This window comes from Artemia sp. Qi Xiang Cuo, chromosome 15, assembly GCF_049724085.1.
Source record: "Artemia sp. Qi Xiang Cuo chromosome 15, ASM4972408v1, whole genome shotgun sequence".
Taxonomy (NCBI): Eukaryota; Metazoa; Arthropoda; class Branchiopoda; order Anostraca; family Artemiidae; genus Artemia; species Artemia sp. Qi Xiang Cuo.
In genome coordinates, this window is record NC_142808.1 from 18,163,966 (window position 1) to 18,184,673 (window position 20,708).

A 20,708-nucleotide genomic window follows, 5' to 3' on the forward strand; every position below is an offset into this window, starting at 1 on the left:
GCTACATGTCTGAACGTTGTTGTAATGTTTTATGTTATGAATATAATTTCCCGGGAGTGTCCTATATAAGCCATATGTCCTATGTCCTATGTCAGGTGCCTCTTTGCTTTTATAAATAAGGCTTCCTAACTTGAACTTTTAATAGCTCAATACACCACCAAGCCGCCTTAGTCTAGCACAGCTGCGAACGATCCCCCTTAACACCATCCTTCTTGGAGCTAAAATGTTTTGCTTTGACTTTCTTTTCACCTCTTGAGGCGGTTTTACTTTATATTTCGACTCAGCCAAGAGTTTTGAATCATCTTTTATGAGAATGTGCTGGATTACGAACATTCGCAGCACTGCTGGCCTTAGTCGACTAAATACTGTGGTAAGCTTTCTGTATTGGTAGGGCTTGCACTATTAATAGTAGTAGTAGTAGTAGTAACAACATTCGTCGTCAGCACAAAATGACCTGACCATATTAACCTTTCTCTCCTTGTAGACCTATAGATTAAGTTAGACCAATACCATATTGTTTGGTCCCAGGAGGGATTCAAACCTCGCTAAAATCGTAATTTTTTCTGTTCTGACTTGCTGTTTTTCTTTTAGGACCCAGCTGAAATTACTACCTCAGAAGTAATTGATTTCGGTGCTACAGATGAGGGTGGTATCGACTTTGGATCTAACGAAGACGGCGCGCAAGGTGGTATTGATTTTGGAGAAGAAGAAAACGGCGACATTGACTGGAGTTCCATCGAGATGATTTCTGCTTCTGAGCTTAATGGAGATAGTGACAATAACTTTGAAATTGTGGTCGAGGAAAGTGGTGTTGAAGGGGGCGTGGCTAGAGATACAGAAGCTATGACAGTCTTAGACTATAAACGAACCAGGGTTCAGTTTATTGCTAATCTTTTGGAGGTATGTTGAAGTTTGTAGTAAGAATGTAATAAGCTTAATGTGATTGTCCTGGAAAATTTTATATTTTGCCACAACTGCTAATTTAAAAACTAAAAATAAAAAAGAAGGCAGATATGTTATGGTGTCTGAAATCATAATTATACAAGTAAAAAATGCATAGGGGGCTAGGGGGATTTTTCTGAAATAATCTGATGATGCAAAAGAAAAAAGAGAGGTTTCTTAGGCACAAATATTCTGATTTTCATGTGTTCTAACTTGTTATTCCAAAATTCTTTTTTGGATGGAAATCTCTCTTTTCTGCCTCTATAATAATTAGTAATAATTTATCTATAATCCACAAAGGTACCGGACATTAAGATTAGAATAAGGAGTAAAAAGAAATTAAATACACACGAAAAATACAAAACTAAGAAAAAACGAAAAATATTAGCTATAGAAAAAATTTAACAAGACGATTATAAGGAGAAAGTCGACCAAGAGCAGTACTTCAGAGCTTCCTGTGTAGCTTTTTCTAACTTTAATGTTATGTCTGGTATATTGTAGTTATTAACTAGAGTCTGGTTACGAGTCCAAGGAGGAATGAAAAGAAGAAACTTAACTATATCTGAAATTACTAATCCGGATTATTTTAAAATGTTTTTTCTCAGGATGTGGAACTTCCTGTTGTGTAAAGGACTGAATGATCACAACAGGTAAGTTAGAGTTGCCCCAGCACCCCTCTATTATATTTCCCTGGATTGGGAACAATTTTCCTATATCAAAAGGGTATTCTTTTAGAAATATATGAAACAGAACGCTGACGAAAACTGGAAAGATTATTAGTAAGGGTTATGCCCAACCACCGCAAATGGTCAATAGAATGAATAGAGAATTAATCACAGTTAAGAGGAAACGAAGAAGTTGAAGCGAAAAAAAAGAAAGTAAAAAATTTATACTTTTAACGAAACAACAATCTTGGAAAAATTATTAGAAACAGAAGATACTATTCTGGGGAAACCCAGGGGCGAATCTCCAGCATTTTATTGGGGGGGGGGGGCAAGAGGGGTCCATATCTGGATAGTCAAAGGGCATGGGATGTATAATGTTTTTTTCTTCACATTATTGGGGGGGGGTAGTTGAGGTAGTTGAGGTATAAGGGGAATGCTTGAAATTCAGGGGGAGGGCAATGGACTCGGGCTCGTTGACCTCATATTGACGACCTTATAACTGACTACAAATAGTGAGGAGGAGGATATTTATGATGACGTTTACTTTTTTTTATCTATTTCTTTTTTTACTTTCTTCGACTTCATTTTTGCTTTTTAGGCTTGAGTTGTTGTTTTTTTTAATTAAAGTGTGCGCGATTTTTTGGCAGTGTCGACGCTAAAAACACATTATGTTCTTGGATCCTACAGCCATCTTTGATTAAGTTAAGGATTCTAGGCAATTCTGTTTGAAGATGGCGTGGTAATTGAATTCGTACTGGGGGTTGAGGCTTAATATGGGTGTTGGAAATTGAGAAAAGTATAAACAAAAGAAGGATCCTGGGATTTTAACGTTCGATAGAGATGTGGAAGAATAAAATAATTTGTACTATCTTATATGCGTTGAACTTTTTCTTGTTCAGTTTTGGCCTTTATTGCATATTTTAGAGAGCAAAACGGAATCGAATTTTAATTAGTATAGATGTCATTGTAAGCAGTATTTGCAACTCAGAGGGCGTAATTGTTCTTGCCAGTAGTTTAGAAAGTGTCCAAGGAGTACTCAATGGAAATGCCTCCAATATACTAGGGATGAAAATAACTTAACTATCAGTCTGAATATAAACAGAAACAGTTTCCTATAGTACCATAGTAAAGTGGCTTAGTTGTTATTGGTTCTGGTTTTCTGACGTGTGCTTGAAAGCCAATCATTTTATTCGTGAAATATATGTCTGAAAGTGAATTTAAACAATTGAACAAACTTGAATGACCTTACTTATAGCCTGATTGGAATTTTAAAACTACAAAGGATAAAAAAAGCTTTCAGTTAAAATATTTCAAGTGGCTTCTCTCGTTTTCAATCACAAGTAATAGCTATTACTGTAAATAGTATATAACTATGAAAAATAAATATAATTAATAATGAGAGTAATAACAATAACCATAAGTATGAACCAAATGTTCCCGCTTTTAAGTTTTTGGCCCCATAGTTGTAAATAGAGGTTTTGGAGGAAGTTTATGAAGTTTAGGTCATCTCTTTGTGACTTTTCTTTTTAGGTAAGTTACCGATAAGGATTTCATTATTCTCCGTTTTATTTGATATTGAACCTACCTAAGAGAGTCCTTAAGTTTTGATTGCAAAATGTGGATATTTTGTGTGCCACTGCTCAAGGCACACTGGGGGTCATATGACGAAGATGGCTCTAGAGGTAGGGGTTCTTGCCCCCTTTGTGGGGAGTATGGGGATGGACTGGAAAATTTTCTGAGATATTGCTAAAATTCGTGAATTCAAGGAAAAAAAATTCGAGGTAGATGCATATTATCGCATTCAGTTGCATTTGATCAAATATTATATTTGTATATCATCAATATTTATTTGCCTAATGGCCCTATTTTACTAGGGGTATTTTTCATTAATTTTTTTATTTTCTCTAAGTGGTTTTCACTTTATAAACTAAATCTATTTTTTTTCCTTTTTTAGCTGGAAGGATTTTTTGAGCAAAAATTGATTGACCTGAACAGTAGTTCTAGGCAGTTTCAGAGCTTGTCAACACCTTTTGAAGCATCGAGCCAACAATTGACTGAATTCTTGAAACAAGTTCGTGAGGTTTTATCAAAGTTAGAAGCACCAAAACTGAAGAACCTTATTTTAATGAGGACTTCTCAAAAGTGAGTTTGTAGATTAGGGATTTGAAAACTGTCAGCTCGGATTATGTGCAGTTAAAAATGTGGTGTTAGCGATTTTACACTGCTCAAGTGCTCACAATCGAAAAAAAAGAAAAAGTAACCCGCCAGTGCTCAAGAAATAAAAACCACTCCGAAAAAAAGTTTGTCAAGAGGTTCATATTGAGCACTTGGTAAAGTTAGTTTTTCTTTTGTAAAAATTTGAGCACTGAAATGGCTCAAATTCTTATAGTCTTCTGTAGAAATATGAGTACTGACGAAGGTCCTTGCCGCAGTCCTTTGACGAAGGTCTTTGCCGCAGTCCTTTGACGAAGGTCCTTTCTCCTTTGTTATGTATCTCATTTACTGGCTGAAAAGTATCCTCAATGTTGTTTTGTCCTTTCCTTTTAATTTGTTACTTCTTTCCATTTTTCGTTTTTATTTATTTACTTTTTTTTTTTAAAGACGCATAATTGAAAGAAACATCGTTTGAAATAAAAGTGCCAGGGGACCGAGCTTTGCTAGGTGAAAAGGACGACGGTTTTTACATCTCTTTTGCAAAACAACTTTAATTTCATTTAATTTTAATTGCTGTAAAAAGTAAAACCAATTAGACGTCTGAGCATTTGTAGCGTCATCATATGAAAAAGTTTTATCCAAAATTAATTTCCCAAAGAAGTGAATTTTCTAGATTATTTTTTTCACATCAAAAAAGGAACAAACAACTATCTTATTACAATCAACCTTATTAAATGAACAATAATCACCGAGCTTCGCTCGGTTTCCTGGTATACAAATTATTATTGTATTTTTTTTTTTTTGTCGGAGGGGTTAGCATTTAAGGCGAAGCAATTAAGAGTCAAAGACTCACTTCATAACTATAAAAGGAGATATCTTTCTCTAAAAGCTTGGAACCAACTGATTTATCCTCAAACAGGTTGTGTTTTGAAACTCTTCCTACTTATGCTTGAGGCTTTCAAACCCTCAGGGGTCTCTGCTTTCAGTCAGCAGACAATTTATGAAAAATATTAAGGGACTGGGAGAACGAAACAAAATTTCTCAAAGTCGTGACCCATCTAGATCGTTTATTGTTCCACCGAATAATGGTATTCGGACTGTTTTGAGAAAAAAATATAGTGTGGTTTTTGATGAAATATTTACAAATAAATATATACGCAATTTTTACTCTTTATATAATATAAGATTTAGTGGGAACCCAACTACAAGTTAATTCTGGAACCTAGTCATTGTGAAGTTCAAGAAGATGATTTTTCAGATTTGAATATTAATGTTTCTGATAATGATGAATTAGTTTTAAAGATATATAATATAGTGCATGGTTTGATTTTGAAGTAGTTAATTTCACGTTCCCAAACAGACATTCAGACATCATATACCTTTTACTCACAACTATTTAGGTATACAAGAATATGCAGTTATTATACGGATTTAAAAAATAGATGTTAAATTCTAAGCATCAAAATAAAACATTATTTCAAATTCTAAGCCGCGAATAAAATAATTTAGGAAATCAAAACATTTCGTTTTCTGTATACCGACAATGAGCTTTTAAGTAAATACTCACAAAGTTATCAAGTTCTATTCGGAGATTTTTTTTTTTAGTTATTTCTCTTTTTTTTAGTTATTTTTTTAGTTATTTTTTTTTAGTTATTTCTCTTTGTTTGTCTGATTTGGGTTATTATATGCATATTATTTTTTTTCTGTGCGCTAATCGAAAGTTTAAATAGGTTAAAGTTATTACCAAATCGAATTTACAATCATAAAAAGTACTTCAAAATAAACCACAACACACCACTTAAAAACAAAACAAAATTTTGTAAAAAAAAAATTTGGCAATTTTTTTTTTTTATAATTTATGCATTTATTATATTTTATGCATATGGTATGTTGCATCAATGCCATCTTGGAAGGCTGCTAAATTAGGATGGTTATATTCTTTTAAGCTAGTTTTTGATAGTTGATGGCGAATCTATCAATGACCAAGCGATGCAAATTTTCAAAATCGTGGGGAGGGGGCTTGTTTTTTCAGTTCTTTCTGTGATAATACCAAAAAAGGTCATTTCTCAACAAAAAATCCACTAAAGGGGGATTTTCTAAAAATCCAGTTGACGTGATTAAAGTGATGTTGCTTTGCTAGTTCTGGCCGGTCAGCCTGATTAAAAGTCAGATCCCCTTAAGTTTTCCTTAAGAACTTATCGAAAAAACAAAGACTCTCTTTTATGCCTTTTTAAAAAGAATACAATTTATAAAAAATATAAAAATAGCATATATATAAAAAAAAGAATATATAGAATATAATATGCATATTATTTTTATGCTAGTGCATGAAAGCGAAACTATTTATGGAAGTTTCTTTCTACAAAGTTTAGTAGGGGGTTCATTCTGTACAAAAATTTGACTTGTACAATTTCTTGACAATGGGTTTTTTGCAAATATATCTAATAGGAATTCCAATATTCTTTTTTTTTAGTGCTTCTAAGGAGTATATAAAACTTTTTAAAGTTCATATTCTTCATCTTGCATTATTATCTAAAGAGAATATCAACAGTATATTTTTTTTCATTAAAAAGAGGGCTATTCATAGAAGTTTATTTGTTTCTAGAATGCCTATGGAATTTTACTTCTATAAATAGGAAGTTTTAAGCTCACTGTGTAATTGCACGTTTTATATATGATTGTATTGCAATTTCATCTTGATTAAATATGGAAAGTTTAAGTATAAACTTAAGTTAAGTTTAAGTTTAAGTAGTTTAAGTTTAAGTTTACCTTTAAGTTTAAGTATAACCTTAAACTTTTTAAATCAAAAAGAAAATATTTGTTAAAAAATCTCAAAAGAATACTAATAGTAAATATTTACTAATGAATAAATTGTAAGTAATTTTCGACTTTGGCCAAGACCTTAATTATATAGTAATTATAAATATTACATAACAATTATAGGCCTAATATAATACGATTGTTACATACTAAATATACTATAAACATAGTAATGGTATTATAGTAATGCTGCACAATGATTTCCCTTCTTATAGTTTTTATACCAAAAAAGTTTTGTGTGGTGCCTTAGATAAGCATAAGTAAATACTAAAAGTAAATTAACCGAAATCCTCCTAACCTTAAATGTTAATGCTTAGATTGAAGATTAAAACTTTCAAACATAGAGCCTAATAAGGACTCCTTATAAGGAGATGGGCTTATAGGACTCATACACGGAGCCCCGTAAGTGAGCAAGCTTGCCGGCTTTATCTACATATGTCTTATTAGCACCGTACTAAGAGATTTCGAAGAGCGATTCAAGTTTGTAGAGCTTAAGGTTCCGGTCAGCCTTAATGTGCGTACAGTGGCGTCAATTCACGATTTTTTTTTTTGGGGGGGGGGAGCAAAATATATCTTTCGAAAGTTTGGGACAAATTTGTCTTTTTTCAACAATAATGCCTACAAAGAAGCATATTTCAGTGAAAGTTTAACCTAAGAAGGTATTTTTCAATATCTAGGTGATAGATGCGAAATAGAATCCCTCCTTTATTCTCAAGTATGTAGTATCTGATCAAGTCGGCTGTCCTCTGACAAAATCTAGTATTTACAAAAAATTTGAATTTTAGTTAAGATTGGATCCCGCCTAATTAGACCACGAGGAATCCAATGGTGCAAGCGAAATTATTCTCCGATGCTTGGTTCCGTTGATATTACCTAGTATCTGCACAGGAGCTCACCATTGTTTTCGTGTCGTACCTAGTATGTACATACTAGAAATCGACATTTACGCCAAAATCTAGTATCTGACAAATTACACTTGATCAGTGAAAACAATCAGCAGCACCATACAATGATCATCATCACTTGATTGTTTAAATAAAGACGGTAAAAATGCATAGAGCAAAACAACGTTTTTGCGCTTTTCTCGCAACTAACTCAGATGTAGATACTAGGTTTGGTCGGAGGACAGCCGAAGTGATAGAGCAGCAGTTGAGTGATAACCTCCAAAGTTCCTTCTTTGATGGTTGCAAAGAATATAGATTAACTTTTAACCATGCCAAATCGAATATCGCCATATTTCGCCCCCTCTAAAGCAAGACCTCAAGTTACCTCTTGCGTTTTCCTGTTGTCTCGTCTGAAGTCCTCGGAGGTGTTGTGTATCTAATTTTACGTTTACCGTACATTTTTATAAGCTAGTTAAAGCCGGCACCGGTACTGCAGTGGGCCGATGTGGGTGTGATAGTGACAGTGTCAAAACTGCCTATGTAACTTAAGCAAGACCGTAACTCGAATACGCTGAACCTTTTAAGAGCCCATTTGTCAAGAAAACCAGCTAATATTGTAATTAAATTGAAGCTATTCAGAAAAGAGCAATAGCAGTCATAATTGGAGGTTGAGTTGTAGATTATGTCAAAACACTGGAAAATCTGAAGCTTGACAAGATAGGCCTGACTACTTAAAAATATCTTTCGGGAACCTCCCTAACCTTGGCACCGCCACATCTTACCACAACATGCTCAGTGGATGTCCGAAACAAGTTAAAGCTGAAACTAAACTCCGTTAAAATCCAGACAAATCAGTATCGATACTTGTTTGTCAGTATCCTTTGATTTTGAATTGAAAATCAAGTATTTTTCAGTAGGTATCAATACATGGCTAATTGTAGAAAACGCCCACACAGATAGTCCGAATGATTGAGAGGAAAATATGGGATAAACCCTTTCTAGGATTGTATAAAAATGATTTTATTTCATTTGTTGATAGATAAATCTATCTATCATCCATACATATGTCATTCCAAGGGCAGAACTAAGGTAAGATAGTCTAATTTGCGGTCGTTTTATTTTTTTTTTTTTTGTGGCTATTATTTGCATATAAGGTTTGCGAATAAACTATTTTCCCCATCTAAGGTTGAGAATTCTTTAATCACAAACTATGTATCAGAGCTAGCAGAGAGATTGGAAAATTAAATTTGGTATTTTGGACTATTTCTGTAAAAAAGAAAGAAACAGGAGGATTTTACTGCTTGTTTGGCCAGTTTCGGAATTAAGCATGAAAATATTTGTTTGATCCAAATTTGAGTTCTTGACGTGAATTTTTTTATGGATTAAAGTTTTGTACGATAAGAATTTTTAATAACATTTTTGGGGTGTGATTCTTTGATTTTCATTAGTACACAAAAAGTTATTTAAATAAATGTTGCAACTACTGGAAGAGAAAATGACCTATGAGTAGTACCTAAATTAATTAAAAAGTCGACTCACACAATCAGCAACATAGAAATAAAGATATCAAATAAAAAACTGCAAGAAACAGCCATGATTTTCACATAGAACACGTGTCTCGCCCAGGGAGAAACTTTTTGACCTGTGATTTAAACGAAGTACTGATGCAGAGTTAGTGATGCAGTCCTGGAAGCTATTCCAGAGGGCGGCATTCAAGTAATGAGACTCTTGGAATTACCTTACTGTATTTATTTTCTCATATTCCATCTTGTCTAATTATCTTATCTACTTTCCTAGCATAATGAAAATGATTTTCAACATTAGTAGGAATTACATCCACGAAACAGGCTGGTGCAAAATCATTCAAATCTTCGAATAATAATGTTTAAAACTGGTTATCGCAGTCCTGACAAATATTTAAAATGGCAATAATTGGGCCCTAAAATTAGCACATTTTCTAAAAAGATGGACTGTTTTGGGTACTTGTCTGTTTGGGTACTGACTGTTTTGGGAACTTGTAAATTTTTATGTTTATGAAAAACACAAAAAGATGGACTGTTTTGGGTACTTGTCTGTTTGGGTACTGACTGTTTTGGGAACTTGTAAATTTTTATGTTTATGAAAAACATAAAAAGATGGACTGTTTTGGGTACTTGTCTGTTTGGGTACTGACTGTTTTGTGTACTTGTAAATTTTTATGTTTATGAAAAACACAAAGAGATTGACTGTTTTGGGTACTTGTCTGTTTGGGTACTGACTGTTTTGGGAACTTGTAAATTTTTATGTTTATGAAAAACAAAAAAAGATGGACTGTTCTGGGTACTTGTCTGTTTGGGTACTGACTGTTTTGGGAACTTGTAAATTTTTATGTTTATGAAAAACATAAAAAGATGGACTGTTTTGGGTACTTGTCTGTTTGGGTACTGACTGTTTTGGGTACTTGTAAATTTTTATGTTTATGAAAAACATAAAAAGATGGACTGTTCTGGGTACTTGTCTGTTTGGGTACTGACTGTTTTGGGAACTTGTAAATTTTTATGTTTATGAAAAACATAAAAAGATGGACTGTTTTGGGTACTTGTCTGTTTGGGTACTGACTGTTTTGTGAACTTGTAAATTTTTATGTTTATGAAAAACATAAAATGATGGACTGTTTTGGGTGCTTGTCTGTTTGTGTACTGACTGTATTGGGTACTTGTAAATTTTTATGTTTATGAAAAACATAAAAAGATGGACTGTTATGGGTACTTGTCTGTTTGGGTACTGACTGTTTTGGGTACTTGTAAATTTTTATGTTTATGAAAAACACAAAAAGATGGACTGTTTTGGGTACTTGTCTGTTTGGGTACTGACTGTTTTGGGAACTTGTAAATTTTTATGTTTATGAAAAACAAAAAAAGATGGACTGTTTTGGGTACTTGTCTGTTTGGGTACTGACTGTTTTGGGTACTTGTAAATTTTTATGTTTATGAAAAACATAAAAAGATGGACTGTTTTGGGTACTTGTCTGTTTGGGTACTGACTGTTTTGGGTACTTGTAAATTTTTATGTTTATGAAAAACATAAAAAGATGGACTGTTTTGGGTACTTGTCTGTTTGGGTACTGACTGTTTTGGGAACTTGTAAATTTGTATGTTTATGAAAAACATAAAAAGATGGACTGTTTTGGGTACTTGTCTGTTTGGGTACTGACTGTTTTGGGAACTTGTAAATTTTTATGTTTATGAAAAACATAAAATGATGGACTGTTTTGGGTACTTGTCTGTTTGTGTACTGACTGTTATGAGTACTTGTAAATTTATATGTTTATGAAAAACATAAAAAGATGGACTGTTATGGGTACTTGTCTGTTTGGGTACTGACTGTCTTGGGTACTTGTAAATTTTTATGTTTATGAAAAACATAAAAAGATGGACTGTTTTGGGTACTTGTCTGTTTGGGTACTGACTGTTTTGGGAACTTGTAAATTTTTATGTTTATGAAAAACATAAAAAGATGGACTGTTTTGGGTACTTGTCGGTTTGGGTACTGACTGTTTTGGGTACTTGTCTGTTTGGGTACTGACTGTTTTGGGTTCTTGAAAATTTTTCTGTTTATGAAAAACATAAAAAGATGACTGTTTTGGGTACTTGTCTGTTAAACAGAACATCCTCAAGAATTACGCTGTCTAAGATTTGACAAATCGGTTTGAATCGGTTATGAGTGGGAAAACTACGATGTAGGTATATTTTAATTAAACTTTAATTAATATTTAATATTTAGAGGCCGTTAGGGGCTGCAATACGTTCTGCGCGCCCTGCTTTCCATAATTCTTTGTCAGGGTTTCCATAGTTTTGCTTCTAAAGTATAATATTATCATCATATTTTTGTATATTCCATTACGATTAAGCTAACTTCACTTCTTGAGGACATTCTGTTTAACGGACAAATAACCTGCTTTGTTCTGAGTCATCTAAAATCTTCTATAATAATTATAATTATAATAAACGGTACTATAGTTATAACGGTATTTAGTAAACGGTGTTATGATGTTTTGATCTTGTAAAGAGTAACAGCTCTAAAAAAAATTGGTTCGGTCTTTTCTTAAGAATATTAAAAACAAAGCAAAAAAATTTTCAAAGTACTCTTGGAGTTGCGAGTTAAGTGTAAACAAATTTGCAATCAGAGAGTATTTAATTTTTTTGCAAAAGAAATTAATCGGACACTCAAAAAGTCTTTAAAAGGGAAAAAACAAATTGCTGTACGTTTTAAGATGGAGTTCAGATTTATCTGGTGCTTTTAGTCAAAAGCACCAGACTAAAAGGCTGAGTCGATGCCTTGCTTCTGTTTGTTTTTGGAAAACTGATAGAGACTGGCTGTTATATTCAATTTGGTGATGAAAGCGTGTCTGCATTTGGCAGAATCTGTAAATCTGCCAGAATGCCGAATCCGCAATTATTGTTATCTCCATTTGCGGTCATTTGGCTGATAGAGACTGGCTGTTATATTCAATCTGGTGATGAAAGCGCGTCTCCATTTGGCATGTTCCGCAAATATGCCAGAATGCCGAATCCGCAATTATTGTTATCTCCATTTGCGGTCATTTGGCTGATAGAGACTGGCTGCTATATTCAATCTGGTACTGAAAGCGTGTCTCCATTTGGCATATTCCGTAATTCTGCCAGAATGCCGAATCCGCAATTATTGTTATCTCCATTTGCGGTCATTTGACTGATAGAGACCGGCTGTTATATTCATTCTGGTGCTGAAAGCGTGTCTCCATTTGGCATATTCCGTAAATCTGCCAGAATGCCGAATCCGCAATTATTGTGATCTCCTTTTGCAGTCATTTGGCTGATAGAGGCTGGTTGTTATATTCAATCTGGTGATGAGTCTACAGTATCTCCACCAAAACAAAAACGAACATGAAATTGGAAAAACATATGAGCTGAATTTAAAGCACAAAGCTAATAATATTCTCTTGAGAGGTGTCACAAAAGACGAAAAACTCCTTGTTAATGTTCACCTTCAATCCAGTGAAAACGACAACGATGTCACTATTGCTTTCCAACTTGATGTAGCCATAAATAATTTCAGTGAGCCAAATAAAGCTTATCAGAATCAAGAATCTTGGTTGCTCGAATTGAAAGTGAGGTGATTCAAGTCCTTTTCAAAAATAAAGTGAAGCCTTAGGAGTCAAAATTTATGTCACTGGGAAGATTAGAACCTTCTTAACGTGACGACTGAAACCCTACAGGGGCAAATAAAGAACGGACTAACATTGATCCCTTCGATAATTGACGGTTTCATGCTGATCGTCGTGCAGAAGGCAATAATGGGTCATCGAGAAGATCAGATCGTTGGGCCTATGGACGTGACGATTTAGACCCTAAAGGCAGAAGTAGAAGGGGGATGGTCATGGATCCATTCGATAGCCAACGCCCATATGCATCTTTTGACGCTGCCCCTGAAGCGCCCTAGATCTTACCCGGTCCAATAGTTCCCATTGAAGATTCACAGCCATCATTCGTAATACCAACACCTTGCACGCCAAAACCCTCGTCATATGAGCCCACCCCTGATCATATGAAACCGCCAGAATAAGACCAAATTTAGCTCTTCTCTCGTAAATCAATTATAATTTGATTTTTGCTTTGGAACAAAAGGGTTAATATATAGCTTTGCTTACAGAGAGTAATCCTATTAAAATCATACTTTGAAAATCTGGACTTCAACTCTCTAGTCCCCCCTTCCCATCCATGGACAACCTTACTAACTTTTTTGTTTTGGTTAATAGCTAAAGAACGGGGCTTCTTAACATATTGATTTAAAAGGTCTTCAGAGCATATAAGTATATCAATTATTTTTCTAATTACTATTAAAGAAATCAAGCGTTCTTATTAAAAGAATTTTCAACTGTTTGGAACTCTTTTGTTATTTTCAACTCTTTTTTTTGTCATAGATTAAATTTTTTTAATATTATTTTTTTGATAAATACATGCATATACGGTATTTTTATAGGTATGTTGATCGTGTCGTCTCAAATTTGTTACATCAGAAGTCGCTTTCTTCCAAGTTTGAGAACAAAAGATCCATATTTATTGAAAGACGTCAGGCCGCTTCAGAAGAAGTAGCAGAGATCGTTATTACTGTCAAAAAAGTTGGTGAAAAAATGGTTGAACTTCAAAGAAAGGTAAATCTACTAGTTGCCCCGACAATTAAATTTAATGAAGGTGATTTTTATTTCGTAATTTAGATCAAAATTATGGAATGCTAAAACCTATTTACAATCAAAATACTCGTATTATACCTACGAAAAACCCAAAGCTTGACAACCTTCTTAGCGGGCATAATATAATGGTTCATCATAACTTATGCCACATAACTGATTCAAGCTATGATTCGAGTTATGATATTGATTCGATTTATGATGCCATATAACTGATTCATTATAACTGATTCAAGTTATGATTCGAGTTATGATACTGATACGAATTATGAGGCAACATAACTGATTCATCATAACTGATGCCATCGTAACTGATGAAATATAACTGATGCCAACATTCAAGATCTAGCTGACGTCAAGATTCTATTTAACGTCAAGCCTATTCATAATCGATTTTATCTCATTGGTATGCGGATTAATTAAGATAGAAGCATGATTCTTCTTCCTCTGTATATATTTTTCTTTTTTGTTGAGATTCATCACCGGAATCAAATTCCGAACCCTGGTGTATGTCACTACAGCTGAGTTCGAACTCGGGGTCCCGATTTACCAAGTCGAAATCAAACTCACTGCGCTACTACAGGGGTCGCTAATATATAATCTATGCAGTTTGAAGTCCTTTTGGCAGCCAAGATTGAGCCCAAGGTACTGCATTTCCAAGCAGAGATCAATCCCACTGTATCACTGTATAACATCACAATTCCATTCCAAAGTAGTTTTTATTTCTAAAAAGCTTAGGACTTTATAATAAAACTTTCTGATTGACTTGCCTTAAACAAATTTCCCAAAAAGTTCAAACTAATCGAACTTCCAGCTCTAGATATCTCTGGAATGTAACTAAAATTTAGTATAAATGAAGCTTACGTTTGCCAAAATCTTTGTTTTACTAATCTTGATGTGAATGACCCTTAAAATTTAAGGGTAAAAAATGAAAGTAAAAAAAGAAAAAAAATATGTTATGTCTACTAAAAAATAGAGTAATCCAGTTCTAAATGAACTGAACTGTTTATGGATTTTGGGACGCTAATATATAATCTATTCAATTTGAGGGCCTGTGGTAGCTCAGGTTGAAACCCTGACCTGTCTTACCAAAATAAAGATCAATAATACCGTGTCACTGCATAACATCATAATTTTTATTCCAATACAGTTTTTATTTCCACAAAGCTTAGGATTAATAATGGAGCTCTCCTGGCCAGAAGTATAATTCGCAAAAAGTTTTAAATAAATTAAACTTAAGTTTTGGCTTTAGTGGCTCTGGAGCTTAGATAAAATTTAGTATAAATGAGTCTCGCGTTGGGCCAGAATCTTTGTTCTCTAATCTTGTTGTGAATTCACGAAGGGAATTCCTTTCCCTTCACAGCATGGTTGCCAATTTTGAATTTTATATATATATATATATATATATATATATATATATATATATATATATATATATATATATATATATATATATATATATATATATATTGGTCAAAAAAATTATCAAAATTTTGCTGTGGGAAGGGGGAGGGGTTAGGGTTCCGGAAAGAACAACAAAAACTTTTGACCTAAATACAATCCCTTGATGATCTTACTTGAAATCTCGTGTCCCCGAAAATACAACACAAGACATGGCAAGAAGAAGAGAAATGAACTGAAAATCAACAGTTCTGATATATCAATCAGCAAATCCAAGTTTAAATACAACAAAATTAAAAGAGAAGTAAAGGTCCAAAAACTGACGAAAGAAATAAAATTAAGTAAATATCACACGTTGTTTTAATTAACGATGAGGCTCTGAGCGTACTAATTATTATTAAACATCCAAAAATTTCTCTCAGGTTTGGATTAATTGTCAAAACAGGTTGATCTGATAAACTTGCATTAGGAGCAAGTTTAATTAACACAAATTGGCATTAATTAAGTCAATTACACTAGGCTACTTTAAACTACATGAGGAGGGGGAGGGGCGTGCACCCCCTTGCCACTCTCCTGGATCCACCACTGGATTGACACCTCAACCCTATGCACAAGCCAAGGACCAGCCCCAGGCAAAAGCTAAGGTTCAAATTAAGGTCACTGTAGGCTAGGCTATAGGCCTATTTTATAATCAACAATTTCATTATTTTTAATGTTATTTTTGTATAAATCTTAGGACTAGGCCTCTAAAGGAGACCATTAAGGGGGGGGATTAAACTTTAAACATAGAGTAGTTAATTGTTTGTAGAATCTCAATGAGCAAAATAAGTTTAAAGGAATTTTTCTAAAATAGAATATTCACTTTTGGAGCATTCGCAGAATAGATTATTTAATGAATTCGACCGAATCGGTATCTAAGAGATTCACCCTTTGTGCCATGTATAAGCTAGAAATTTTCTGTATAAAAAAACAGGAAAGTACCAAGGGCATTGAAATGAACCCGGATTTTTTGAATTGTCTTCGTGAAAACTAACAGCCACATCGGTTGTAAAAAATGAAGAAGTATGTTTAATATTTAATGAAAATTTTTTTGGTTCAAGTCCAGTGTCAAATTAAAAAAAAAAGGAAACATGGTTTAATAACTAGTAAAAAATAAAAACATATGGCAGCAAACAACGTAGCTAAGCAGCTAAGTAAACAACAAAGTACGCGTGGCTATTCTTTAGAAAACTAGTATTTGGAAATCAAATGGTTGTTATTGTTTGATTTTTTTGGTGAATGACAGGTGTTGTCCAGTTGTCTTTTTGTTTTCAAGGTTAAGCATGGCGACGCAGATAGTTTACTATATATACTATGCATTTATATATACTTTGTATATTATACTATTACTACTAATAACAACTAACCGCAGCACCAAGCTGCCTGAGGTCAGCACAGCTACGCACGCTCCTCCTCCATCCTAATCTATTCGAAGCTTCCTTCCACCCTCCCAGGAAGTTCCTATTTCCTTTAAATCTTTCTGAAGCTTCCAAAATTCTAATCTTGGTTTGCAGACCTATCTTCCTATTCTTCCAACCTTATTTTAACTGTGAAAAAAACACCCTGAGCCTTGGCTATTCTATTTTTAACATCTTCACTGCTCCCACCGTCTTTACCAATAATACTACCAAGGCAAGTGAAGCTGTCCAGCTGATCAATCTTTTTGTTGCCTAACGTCACCTTTTCATCTTCACTTATTCCTAATTCTAGTGACTTAGTCTACTTAATATTAATTTTTAAACCTATTCTTTCTCCCTGAACTTGCAAAACCTCTTAACAGTTCATTCATTTTGCTCACACTTTCATTTAGGATGCTTAAATCATGAACATAATCCAAGTCCAGGAGACTTTTTCCTCCCCATTTGATTCCGTGGTCTCCCATTGCCTTTCCTGTGATTCTTAACACAAAGTCCATCAAAATGATCCTTATAAAGGGGGATAGAACACAGCCCTGCTCAACTCCTGATTTAATGCGAAACCAGCTGCTAACCGCATATCCTGGCTGAACCGCAACAGTGTTATTCTCTTACGTAGCACTAATTACTTTAATGTACTTGTCTGGTATACCACACAAGGTTAAGATCTTCGCCAAAGCTCTTCTATCAAGAGAATCGGACGCTTGCTCATAATTTTTAAAACTGAAGAAAAAGGTGTTTGACGACTCAGACACTTCTCAACTATTTACCTAAGAATAAAAATTTCTACCTTTTCTAAAACTGCACTGCCCTTCTCTTGTCACTTTGTGTACAGCATCTTTCAGTCTAAAAAGTATCATGTTACTAAGTAATTTGCTACCTACAGAGAGCAGACTAATGCCTCGATAATTACCACACTTACTCTTATCACCTTTTCTTATACAGTGATGTAATTAAGGTGTTCCTAAAATCGCTAGGTACTTCCCATTTTTCTAAAACCATATTGGTAATCTTCATTAACTTATTTCTAACCTCAGAGCCAACATATTTAGGGAACTCGTTTACCACCCTATCAGCACCTGGAGCCTTATTATTCTTTAATCCTTTTAGTACTGTTGCTAATTCCTCCTTACAAAACAAATCTTCCTTCACATCCAAAGTATCACAAACTTTTTCATTTTCCTCTATATTTTTTCCTGCAACTCTATCTCGGTTTACCACATTCTCAGAATGTTCTGCCTATCTCTTTTTAAGTCTTTTCTTATCTCTAATTGTGACCCCGTTCATATCTATAACTGGGACAAGTCCGGATCGACTATTCCCTCTCAATTTATTAACGTGCCAGTACAATATTTTACTATTATACCGTCTAGCTGCATCTTCCAGATCTTCGGCAATTTTATCCATGGCCTCCACTTCACACCTCAGTTCATATTTTAATGCTTTCTGCACTTTCTTTTCTCCTAACTTTCTTCCCTATGACACCATCAGCAACTTCACAAATTGTTTTCCTAAAATTGTTCCATCCATCTTTCACATTGTCAAATTTTAAAAATCTCCAGTTGCATTGCTATTTTGCTACCCCACTTTTTCCACGGCAGAATATCAGTTTTAGTTGTCAAATTGGTTTTCCATACTCTTTGAGGTAAAAATTTCCTGCAGAATACTCTGCATAAATAATTTCTAGTTTGAATACTTTGCAAGTGATTGCGATCCAGAAGATATTAATCAGTTTGATTTTATGTTACCTTGGAAGATATTGGTTATCGTGCAAATAAATATCTTCTTTTGTTTCAGATTGAGCAGGATTTAAGTGAGAAGTATAAAAGGCCCGTGTACATAGTTGGTATTCAAAAGAACTGGTAAAATATACGAACTTGTATATGTAATATAGTTATATTTTATTGCTTTTTTTATATTTACACCAGGTTATCGGAGAAATAAAAGGGATTCTTTAAAGACAATGTCCGTGTGCATGTCTTTTCATACAGGCTTCAGCCAATGACTTATGGATACTCAGACCTTACGAATCTGCTAAGAGGAATAAACCGCTTGGGGGAGGGGTCAACGGTCTTTGGATTCTCATATAGTTGTCTGTATATCGACTTTGATATCTGCCCTCCAAATGCAAGATCTGACATCTTAACCGTCTTGCGGAAGCGCAAAAATGAAGTTTCTAAATAATTTACCAGATAATTTTTTCCCATTATCTAGCCAAAAATATACTGTGTGCGTACATCGTTGTACACTTTTGAGAGGTGGAGAAATTTGAATTAAGCTGAGTCTACATGGAAAAATAACCTGCATGCGTGTTGACCAAATTAGCGTTATTTCTCTTAAGTTACATTTTGATATGTTCAATTGTAATGAACATATTGTATGTTCAATTGTAATGTACTGAGTAAAAATGGTCATGGTTCTTACTTCGTTTTCCAAAGTCAAGTAATGTCAAGGACAGAGAAAATGCTCCTGAAATAAGGAACAACATAAAACCCTTAATTTTATTTTTTGGAAATGTTTTTTTTTAAACGAAAGTGGAGTCACATTAAAACTTAATTACTGGCAATGTCAATATGTTATTGTAGCTCGGAGAGTTGGCTTTTATGATCCTTTTCTACTTTTAAACTAAAAAAAAAATTGATAACATAGTAAAAGTCCTGTCTAGTCATCTTTAGAACTTTAACCACATCCCCCACTACCAATACCAAAATTTTGTTCCCCACCCCCCTCTAGATTATGAAAAATATATTGTCTTTGAATAAGTAAACAAAAACATCATATTTGCCCCCAGATAGATTTTGAAGCAAATTTCATCCCTCCGCCTACATTTCTGAGAATTGATATCACTGTCTAAAACAAAAAAAATATCCCATTTCTAGAAATTTTTTTCATCACCATGCCCCCTGGACACGGTGGCACCCTATATTTTTCATACTGGGTAAACGGCAGGAGTAACCATGGAGTAACCAACAAACCATGGAGTAACGGCGGCCATGGAGTAAGGAGCCTGGATAAGCAGTAAATTGGTTTAACAAGGGGTGAGCAAAAAAAGATAATTATTCCAAAGTGTAAAGGGTTCTATTTGTTTTAAATTGTGAAACAGGGAGAGAAAGAAGCATAAAAAAACATTTTACTGAGAATTTAATGAACTTAAGAACCCTTGATTTTTATTTAAACTTTATAATTTTACAAGAAGCCTGGTCTGTTGCAACGACTTTCTATGTAAAAATGAACGCCATTACACAAAAAGACGGCAACTGCATACAGGCTTCCATAGACGTTGTCTCAAATTTAACGTTGCCGTTGTTATCGTTGTTGTCATATTTAACGGCTTTGAAGTAGACTTTGTCGTTGTCTGTAAAATTCAACCTAGAAAACTGATTGATTGAAGATATTGGAGATTGGAGGACGTCAATTGATTGGAGATAAAAGACATGTAAAGAAGTGATAAAAAAAAAGAACAGCGCTAAAGCTTAAAGCTTATCCTAGACATAGAGAACCAAATTAATATTCGCTCCTTTATGAAATTTAGGCATTAAATGCCCAAATGGGTGACTTTTTCCCTTAAACGCTAAAGATTATCACGAAAAAATAAGAAACAAGCTTGGAGTGACACAAAAAGACATTTAACTAACAATTATGGCAAGGTGTCAAAAAAAGGTTTAGACAGAAAATAATAGGTTAAAATAAGATTTTTATCTAATGTCACCCATCAAAGTTACAAGGCTGATAAAATTTGCCCGATTTTTGAAAAAGGGGGAAACATCCCAAAAAACATCAAGCGATCCGGTAAATTTCTAGTTGGCCATATAAATTAGCTAAGATGAAAGTGAAAAAGTCATTTGATGCCTTTTTGTATGCTCTTTCATAATTCAATAATCACTTCTGGGGCTAATTGCATCTTGAGCCCTTAAAGGGGCCACAAAGATATTTCATTTTTGTAACCACGCAAAGAAGTTATCAACACTAGTTAAGTTGTTGAAAAGTGGTTAAAAACATATCACCAGTTTATAAATAAGCTGTTCAAAAGTAATATATTCCAAAAATACTTATTTACAGCAATTCAAACCTCATTTATTAGGCAACTCAAATATAAACCGTTTTCCTACAGTTTCAAGTTAAACGATCCCTGGCGTGGCGAGTTATTTGGTTTGGGACGCGGGTCAGTGGTGTGACTCTG

The 20,708-nt window shown here is 34.0% G+C and overlaps 1 protein-coding gene across 4 annotated transcripts in view; it reads left to right on the top strand.

Annotated features, from left to right (window-relative positions):
• LOC148943407 (CDK5 regulatory subunit-associated protein 3) overlaps positions 1-18,492 on the top strand; it is a 63,585-nt gene extending 45,093 nt beyond the window's left edge. For 3 of the 4 annotated variants that reach the window (XM_089100969.1, XM_089100970.1, XM_089100968.1), the window contains exons 7-10: positions 592-900; positions 3,562-3,749; positions 13,466-13,637; positions 18,326-18,492. In XM_089100969.1, coding sequence (XP_088957095.1) covers positions 592-900; positions 3,562-3,749; positions 13,466-13,637; positions 18,326-18,394 — 738 coding nt within the window. In that variant the 3' untranslated portion in view covers positions 18,395-18,492. Of the gene's footprint in view, positions 1-591; positions 901-3,561; positions 3,750-13,465; positions 13,678-18,325 lie in introns of all 4 variants that reach the window. The other variant, XM_089100972.1, reaches the window with a different exon arrangement.
• Positions 18,493-20,708: the final 2,216 nt, after the last annotated feature.